The sequence below is a fragment of the Nematolebias whitei genome, chromosome 14 (genome assembly GCF_014905685.2).
Source record: "Nematolebias whitei isolate Nwh7 chromosome 14, NemWhi1, whole genome shotgun sequence".
Lineage (NCBI taxonomy): Eukaryota > Metazoa > Chordata > Actinopteri > Cyprinodontiformes > Rivulidae > Nematolebias > Nematolebias whitei.
The window spans coordinates 5,190,465-5,200,112 of NC_056511.1; the positions used below are offsets into that span (position 1 = coordinate 5,190,465).

A 9,648-nucleotide genomic window follows, 5' to 3' on the forward strand; every position below is an offset into this window, starting at 1 on the left:
CGTTTCCTCCGTCATGTTTGCCTGAGATGTTCGTTTCAGGTGGCCGCGCTGCGACGATCCCGTTCGAGGCAACACTCGGGTTCTGTGGAAAACCTCAAGACACCGTGCAGACCTGAGAAGAGCCGAAGCGAGTCGTGGTGAGACCGGGTGATGGAACAACCGAAGCTACCAGTATCCACGTAGTTGAAAGTAAACTGCAGCTCCTGGGCGGTTCAAGAGGTTAAATGGACTCGATGTTTCAGCGAGCAGCAGGAGCTTCAGACCTGCAGAAATCAGCCTTTTCTGCGTTCCCGCCACATTAACATGTAAAATATGTCGTTTAACGTCAGCCTGAATGTATGATGTAAAGAAAAGAATGGTATGTTACTCTGCGATGACCGTCTCTGGACTAACTATATTTAATATGCTGTACCTTAATGCCAGTTAGGCCTTTGAAATAAAATGTGTTGCCTTGCACTTTGATTGGTCTGCAGTTTGTCCTGAATGATTTTATCCTTTTCATTTTAAACCGCATTTTATTCATTCTCAAAAATATTGAAATCAAATATTAGATTTCAGTATTACTTCTGGATTATTGCAACGGTTTATTATCTGGGTGTCCAAAAACTTCTTTAAAAAGTCTTCAGTTGATCCAAAACGCCGCTGTCAACAGTTTTAATGAGATATGAGAGATCTCCAGTTTTAGCTTCTCTCCACTGGCTCCGTCAAATTCAGAAAATTCAAAATCTTACTTGTAACCTACAAAGCCCTCAACAACCTAGCTCCATCTTATATTCAAGATCTTATTGTTCCATATTTTCCTAACAAGAGTGCTTTGCTCTCAGACTGCAGGTTTACTTGTGGTTCCTAGAGTTTCCAAAGGCAGAATGGGAGGAAGATCTTCCAGTTATCAGGCTCCTCTCTTCTGGAACCAACTTCCAGTTTCTGTCCGTGAGGCTGACACATCGTCCAGTTTTAAGACTTTCCTTTTTGATAAATCCTAGTGTGTTTGGGTTTCCTGAGTTATCCCTTAGTTCTGCTGCTATTTATTGGCTTAGAGACTGCTGGAGGACAAATTGACCACATTTCCTCTCTGCTGCTGTTTTTACTTACTCTGCTCGACTTGTTTGTAATTATTTGTCCTTAACGAGTTCAGCTTTCCTTCTATAGAAAGTACACATAGACCTGTCGTTCTGTTTTTCTCTTCCTGTTCCTCTCAAACCAGATGGCTTCTCATCCTGAGCCTGGGTCTGCTGGAGGTTTCTTCCTGTTAAAAGGGAGTGTTTCCACTGTTGGCTTTGTGGTTTCTCAGGATGAGAGACTGCAACAAAGAGATTTTACAATCTGCTGGCTTCCTTACATAACTTTTACTAATTGGCTTTCAATGTATACGATTGTTTTCATACAGTGCCCTGAGATGACCTCAGTTGTGACTTGGTAATTATGAAAATAAATCCTTCTGTCAGGATTTATCTATTTAGATCTATTCAGATCTATTTGGATTTAAAGAGGACTGAACCTCCAAGTCTGAAAAGCGAAGCCAATGAATTTATTTTTTGCTCTAAACTCTCTCCAGCAGTCCTTACCTCGTCTCCAACATCTTCAGTCAACTTTGACGTCCATATTGTTCTAAGATATTTAAACTTTGGTTGTATTCTTTGACCCCATCCATCCATCCACGTTCTTTACAAACTCTTTTTCATTTCACAGCATTCATGCATTTTCTGTGGAGTCAAAATTTGAGTCGGTCGTGTTTTGCATCATTTCTTTATTGCAGATGTTTATTTTCCAGTCGTTCGTACAGATGTTGAGTCTGAGCTGAGCAGATGGGACGACAGGAGGTCTCACCTCCAGGAACGCGTTCGCTGCAGAATCACGTCTCGTTTCGAGACGACTTTAACGACCGATTGTCAAAACTGAAGCAGTTTTTTTTTTTCCCACCGCAGTGCTTCGTATCGATACAGTAACTGGATTCGTTAATCCAGTTCTGGTGTAAACTCATCAGCTGCAGAATGCTTAGGAGTTAAACATGGTTAAATCAAACGTGATACATGTAAAAAAACAAACTATGACGTTTGTTCATAGTTTTGATGCATTCATTTATTTACAGGAAAGTATTGCCTCTTCTCATCGATTATGTTCACATAAACTGAGTGCTGCTACTCGAAGCTTCGCTGTAGCCGCGCTCCTAACGGTAAAACAAGCTAACTGCCCTGTACTGAGTGGGGAAAGTGAAACACAAAAACAAAAATCACACGTTCCGTCAGCAGAATGCACCGTCAGAGCTAAAGTGCTTCGTTCCCAGAGTTGGCCCCTCTTCTCACGCCGATGGATCCTGACGAGGTCTGATGAAACGGATCGGTCTCCTGGAACACGGGAGGCGCAGAAACATGACGTATGACGGCCTCCACACACACGAGCGTAAACCTTGCTGGTTCTGGCGGGCGACCTGGAGGTTTGAGGGATTCTGGACCTAGCTGCTGCTTGCTGGAGGTCCGAGGCAGTCCTCGGTCACGCCCTGCGAGGCCAGCTCGGACAGAACGTTGTCCAGGTAGTTGGGGTCGGGGTAGCCGTGGCCCGACAGGTTGGACATCATCTCTGTTTTGTGGTGGATGCCGTTCCACACCACCGTGTCGGGCTCTCCGGTGGTGCTGGACGTCCCCACGGTGAAGATGAGCCGACGCATCCACGCCACCTTCAGCAGCTCCAGAACCTTCGGGACGGAACAAAAACAAAGGTTGAATCTCAGCGATGTACCGACACCACTGCACGGCCGCGACGGACGAACAAACCGGATCTTTTAATCCAAAACCAGCATTGTTGGTGTTGCTGTCCAATAAAAACATTTAGGTTTCACACGGAACCAAGACTTTAATCAGGACTTTAAGCTTTTATTTTCTGATATTTACACGTAGAATTCTTATAATCGGATCAATGGTTGAGCAGTTTTCTGTTCTGTATCTGTGATATAAACGCTTCTAATGTTCACCCCTAAAATGCTGGAGCCAGCCGAACATGTGCGATGTATCCAGCAGAGGGCGCATCCGACTACTGTCATGGCCGTTCACTTAAGTTTCACTTTCAGCACAGACGAAGCAACGAGCAAAACTGTGCACGGTAAGTTTATTTCAACTAATCTGTAAAATAAATTAAAAATAAATCCTCTAACCTGTTTGTCATTAGCTACGTGCCTCTCAAGTTAGCATGTTAACGTTTAGATAACCTAGCGTAGACTACTGCCTCGTAAAACTTTATCCAGAACAATAAATCTAACGTAGAGGTAAAATATATCGAGTGTTAGTAACGTTATCTTTATGGTAATCAATGAAATGCATTGTTTGTCTGAAATCTTAACTTCTCTGCAAAAAAAACCCAAAACTGCTGTGGTCGATACTAATTAGACCGTCACCATACATGACCGTTTAAACAATGAAGAGCGAAGCATGTTTCTTTAATTTATATGTTTGTAACACGCTTGATAACTTTATGGTGAATAGTGGAGGACAGAAAATGTGAACGCACGTTAGAAAGACTGTTTTTATGGCCAGTGCGCCGCTTGTAAAACTACTGTGGGACACATTAAAGCACGGATCTTATTAGCTTAGCTTCATTGGTTGCTAACAGCTGCGCTAAATAAACGAGCCTCGCTCCACTCGCTGTTTTCTTAGATCCTTGTGGGGGGGGGCAAAGATTCAAACTTTTCAGCCATCATACTGGTTATCAGCATTCGACCCCTCCTCTCGATATTGGTACGTTTCCGTATCGGTCGGGCTCCAATTTAAATTCCTGGAGATGTCAAGTTTTGGGTTTGACAACTAAATCAAATGTTTTTAATCTGCAGCTAAAAACGACAAACTGGACGTGCTGGACGATCTACTTATTTATTAACCTTTATTTAACCAGGGAGGCCTGAAGCAGCCTGACATGCATGTTTTTGTTCTGTGGGAGGAAAATGCACGCATGCACCGAGAGAACATGCAAACATCACAGAGAAAGAGCCCAGGTCCAACCGGGGATTGAACCCAGGACCTTCTTGCTGTGAGGCAACAGAGCTAACCACTGAGCCGTCTAATCTGTCCAGCTTCTAACAGGCAGAGATTATTTTGCGTAAAATCAGAACTGCATATATTTTATGGTGTTCGTTTAACAAAATTAGCTCCATAGTCATGATTTCATCGATTTCATAAAACCATAATTAAAAAAAAAAAAAATCCAACAAATTTAAGAAAAGTTTTGCGGATGAAGTTCTAGTTTTTGTTTAGCTGCAGTTTTATTCGGCTCCAAATCGAGCCTCGGAGCCGAACCTGCTCCGTCACAGTTCAGATAAGAAACAGCCGTTTGAACAGACGGGAGGACGTGGCTCTGAAATGACTCGATGTAACGCTTTACATAACGATCGGGATCAATTCAACACCACTGCAGCTGGGATCGTTTAATCCAGTTTTACACCGGAGGAAGACTCCAGGGATTATTCACAGCAGCCGAAGTACAGCGGGCGTGTGACGAATCAGGAAAACGAAGCCGCTTTAACGAGCGCCGGGTGTTTCTGGTTTGTTTACGGCGCGCAAGAGTCCAAATCAGAGGTTCAGGTCGTGACCTGTGGGGCGTCACGGTTATGGGTCTGGAGTCCAGAACTCTTCAGCTGGTGTCCAGCACGGATTAGACCTCAGTCTCACCCAAACTGGGTCAGCTCGGTCTTTTTAATCTCTTCTGCTCTTACCTTCCTGCCCTTGTCGTTGTCGGGGAGGAAGCAGAAGCGAGGGAAGCCTCTGCAGGTGAACGGCTGCCCGGGGTTCGGATGCTCCAGGCCCTGGTGGACGAGGACAAAAACTGATCCGTCTCACAAAGTTTCACAGCAGAAATCTGAAGAACTATAGAAACTAATCCAATGATAAACACGGCGAGCCCAGCAGATCAATGCAAACCACATTGAGACAGAATGGGACGTTAAATCATGGCAGCTCTGTGGGACGAGCTCTTCCACACACGGAGAACATTCTGGGCTGGATCAGAACCGTACCTGGATACCAGGAGGGATGCTGTAGATGATCTGGATGGTGCCGCAGTCCGGGTGTCCCGGCAGCGACTGGACGATGCTGTAAATCTCCATCTTGCCTTTGGGCTGCGTGCCGGTCTTCTCTCCGTAGATGGTCTTGCAGGAGGGACACTGCAGGCTGCCGTCCTGCAGAGAGGACAGACAGAGGACAGACAGAGGACAGGAGGATTCACTGGTGGCACGGTGGCTCAGTTGATAGAACTGCTGCCTCTCAGCAAAAAGATCACCAGATCGAATCCCAGCCGGGGGCCTTTCTGGGTGGGGTTTGCATGTTCTCGTGAATTTTCTCCAGTTTCCTCTCACAGACCAAAAACATGCATGTTGGGCTGACTGGTGACTCTAAATTGTCTCTAGGTGAGAGAGAGAGTGGATGGTTGTTTGTCTCATTTGTCTCCGTGTCCCTGTGACCTGTCCAGGGCGTCCCCCACGAACCGAAAAGAAAGAATCAGGTAAAGAATGGATGATGAGCTTCTACTTCAGCATCATTACAAATAAAGCGGCTACATTTAAAATGAGTTCTCATTTTGTTCAGGCTTCTTTTATCAGACTAAACCACGACTGCCGCTTCGCTCGGTGAACTTCGAGCTAACGGCTAATTTGTGGATTAGTCGTGGTTGGGCCAGGGGGTCTGCAACCTGCGGCTCTGGAGCCACATGCGGCTCTTTGGTCCCTCTGCAGCAGCTCTAAGTTTTGACCCAAAAGCAGTTTTCTGGTCATTTCTTTTGCCACCATGTGAATGATGGTACTAACACAAGGAGTAAAACTTGTTGACTACATCATGCTAGTAGTTTGTTAGCCGCTTCTTTTAGCTCACCTCCAGCCGTACGGTGTGATGCGCTTCTCAAATCCACCGAACGTTTTGTGGGGGAAACCTTTAACCTCCTAAGACCCCAACTCTTGCACACGTGGATGCCAGGTCTTAGGAGGTTAAGGCAAGTTGCCGAGAAGAAATATGGTGAGTCAACTTGATAACAACAAAAAAAAGTAAATGAAAGTATTTATATTCATTTTAAAATTAAATTACGTATCCAACAAACTGGCCTAATTTTTAACTTTATGCTTTATTGGATACTTTATGAATTGTTTCCACAATTAAAAAGAAAACTCACATAACCCTGTTTGAATTTTTATAAAATTGGTGAGAGAGAGAGTGAACGGTTGTTTGTCTCGTTTGTCTCTGTGTGTCCCTGTGATGGACTGGAGACATGACCAGGGTGTCTCCAACCCCCTCACCCAAAAAGGAAGCAGCATTAAAGATGGATGGGTGCAGACTCCTTGGGTTACGCAGAAAAGAGTGAAGAGCAGAACCAACAACCGATTCATAAAAATAGTGCAAAGTGTTGAAGCTGCAGCCCAAAGCAGAAGCTACAAACCTGTGGCTGTAATATTTCCTGGTACAACAAACCTGTACTGACCTCTACCATAAAGAGACCTTTGAATAGTCATTCATAAAACTTGGCTAAACACGACGAGCGTTTTCAAACTAAATAAATCAGCTGATTAAATAACTGACGGCGGGGAATCGGACATATTAAAGTATCGATTCTAGTTGATCAACTTTCTTCCCGTTCCGTCAAACCTTCTATGAATCTGAACAGTTGTAGGTTTTTCAGTCTTCGAGCAGCTTGTCAGAAAACGTTGCCGCTTCAAACAGAACTCTCTCTGGTGCAGGGAAGCGTCTCGTTCAGCTCGGCGCAGTTAAAGCGGCGCCGCTCTCGGATCAGTACCTTGGTTCCGTTGTTGTACATGGCCAGCATGCAGAGCATGTGCAGGGTGTGGCCACATTTGATGAATTTCCCCACGGCGCCTGGCACGATGCTCTGCCCTCCCTCCTCTGAGGACGACGGCGTCTCGTAGCTGGACGGACTGGACAGCTGGTCCATACAGATGATGCAGTCCTGAACGAGACACGATGGTTTTTACGATGAAGCCAGGAACGAAAAACGCGCCATTCGGCTCCGTGTGGATGTAATTTAGTGCTCGGTGATGTGAGGAAACGATTTACCTCGTTTGGAGCTTCAGCGACCACCTCCATGTAGCGCTGAATCACCTCCTCTGACCTCTGAGACGCTGGGAGGAGCACAGAAACACAACAGCTGAAACAACCAGGTTAAAAACAGCTAGAGAATCTGATGAGGCGGGATGAGATGGGTTTTCCTGAGAGACGTTGACATAATGTCAACATCTGGCCAATCTGATCATTTTGTGGATTAGAAAACAAGTGAGTGAATGAATGAGACCAAGGATGAGTGAGGTGACAGGATGAATGCGGTGCTGATGGAAGCATGAAGGATGGATCCAGGTACCGCCAGTTCTACACGCGTCAGTCCACGGTGCCAACGAGCTGATCGTTAACTCCACAAGGTGGAATATTCGAGCTCTTTTTGTTTCCAGCTGTGAACAACTGCTGGATGTTTTACGCCTCAACATTTCCCGTTGATTTCAAACTGGTTTCCTAATTAATTTTTAATAACAGGAGACAAAAACGAAGCGTAATATAAATAATTAGAAAATAAAAAAAGACACGCAGCATAAAAAAATTAATAAAAAGAGCAAGAAAGCTGAAAATACAACAGATTGTTTTAATTATATAAGTTTAGCTTCTTGACCATCAGAGCGAAATAAATAAAATGTATCTGCAGTTGTTTTTTGTCGTACGGACTTTATGCTGCCATGTTGGCTAGCACCGCCATGGGTCAGTGGTTAGCACTGTTGTCTCACAGCAAGAAGGTCCTGGGTTCGATCCCCGGTTTGGACCTGGGCTCTTTCTGTGTGGAGTTCACGTGTTCTCCTCCCACAATGGAAAAACGTGCACGCTGGCCCAGAGATCTGTGGCCGCAGTGGGATTTAATAATGTGTATAAACCACATCTTACATTTGATTCCTCTCTAAGCCACAAGCTTTAAAACTTTATATTCTTGTTTTAGTTATTCTTTTTGTGGATTAGTAACTTTATCTCGTTAGCGTCGTGGCTCAAAGGTTGCCTCATCTCTTTCTGCATTTGCTGCAGACGAGAGGTCAAACATGGAATAAAATCCCAGAGGTGAAAGTTTGGAAAACAAACCGTGGCATTGTTTGTTTTACTTCACGTTTTATTCTTCGGAGCGCCGTCAGTTTGAAGAGATATTAAAAAAGGACAAACGGGACTCCTACAGCTTTGAGTTGCAGCCGAGAGCCTGGAAGCGGTGGAGCTGAGGCGACCTGCAGCGACAGACGGATGGTGCGGTGGATCAGAGCGAGCACACAGCGATGGATGAAATGATGCTGAAGCCCGTGGAGGTGAGTGGGCTGGTGGTGACGTAGCTACCTCTCCTGTGCTGCCTCTTTGCTCTCCTAACTGAACTGCTGCTGCTGCTCTGAGGCTTGTTGGGCCTGCTGGCTGAGGGGAGGAGAGGAGGAGGAGGAGGAAGAGCGAAAGGAGCAGGCGGCGGCTGCTGCTGGGGCTGCTGCTGCTGAGGGAGGGGGGCGGAGGTGAAGTGCACGCCGAGTCCCACTGCTGACATCAAAATGGAGGCCATGCCTGGAGCGGGGTGAGGCGGGGTGGGGTCGGTATGGGTCGGGATGAGGCGGGATGCAGGAGCAGAAAGGAACAATCAAAAGAATGAGACATGTAGCAGCGGCTGGCGCCTCCTCTGAGCCCCGAACACAAAGACTTGACGTGTCGAGGAGCAGAACTCAGAGCCCAGTATATTAGATTAATGCACACATGCATCTGCATGGGCTGAATACCCACAATCCTTCACTCCATCTGTGTTTAAAGCAACACAGATAAACACAAAGACATTAGGAAGTCCTGTTCATATGAAGTGCATGGTAGAAGTTTAAACTATATGAAGAATGCACTTCCTGTACGGCTCCCTGCAGGAGTACTCGACACCAGCCGACACTCAAAAACACCCAACGTTCCTCGGTTTCATCCCCGTGTAAACACCTTCATTCATCACCAGCGCGTCACTAAAAACTAGTGCGAATGCTTCAGATTTTTAAACTGCGATTATCAAGGTTTGACATGAAATCATGAAGAACAGACGTTATTTTTTTTTTTAAAGTGCATTTATTTGCACAAAAACAAACAAAAGGTCACCTCTAGTGTGTGAACTGGAAGGGAGGTCGGATGCAACTCTTCTGACTCTGCAGGCGTTTATTCACGGAGCTGTGGTTCAACTGACTCCAGTGACACCTCCTGTCTAGGAGGGGAACTCCAGCGAGCGGTACTGTTGGACCCATCAGCTCCTCTTTCTGCACCAGAGCCAACGAACCTGATCATTTTATAACCTGACAAAGTGACATTAAAGGGATCTCCGACTAGTTGCACATTTTGGCCTCGACGTGTTTATATTTCTCCGTTCTACTAAAACTTGTTTAAAACACAGGAACTCTTCTAATTATCGTACTTAAAATATCAGATTGTATTCACATTTCACAACGTTATCACGTTGTCAGAATGTTTATTACATTTTTCACCGGTGCAATGCATTCTGGGGCAGTGATGTATATCTGTTGAAATGGAGACTAAAACAAGAGTGAAGGCTAAAAAGTTGTAACGTGACAAACTTGTATTTCCTGCATTAGTCTTTATGCACAATATGGTCAAACGTGATCAACTTGTGATG

General features: G+C 45.3%; 1 protein-coding gene across 1 annotated transcript in view; it reads right to left on the minus strand.

Moving 5' to 3' along the window:
- Positions 1 to 1,755: 1,755 nt before the first annotated feature.
- Positions 1,756 to 9,648, minus strand: part of dtx2 (deltex 2, E3 ubiquitin ligase) — a 20,939-nt gene continuing 13,046 nt past the window's right edge. Inside the window, exons 4-10 of the mRNA XM_037687237.1 lie at positions 8,343 to 8,555; positions 7,377 to 7,379; positions 7,041 to 7,105; positions 6,763 to 6,933; positions 5,000 to 5,161; positions 4,700 to 4,789; positions 1,756 to 2,692 (exon numbers count right to left, since the gene is read on the minus strand). Coding sequence (XP_037543165.1) covers positions 2,453 to 2,692; positions 4,700 to 4,789; positions 5,000 to 5,161; positions 6,763 to 6,933; positions 7,041 to 7,105; positions 7,377 to 7,379; positions 8,343 to 8,555 — 944 coding nt within the window. The 3' untranslated portion in view covers positions 1,756 to 2,452. The remainder of the gene's footprint in view (positions 2,693 to 4,699; positions 4,790 to 4,999; positions 5,162 to 6,762; positions 6,934 to 7,040; positions 7,106 to 7,376; positions 7,380 to 8,342; positions 8,556 to 9,648) is intronic.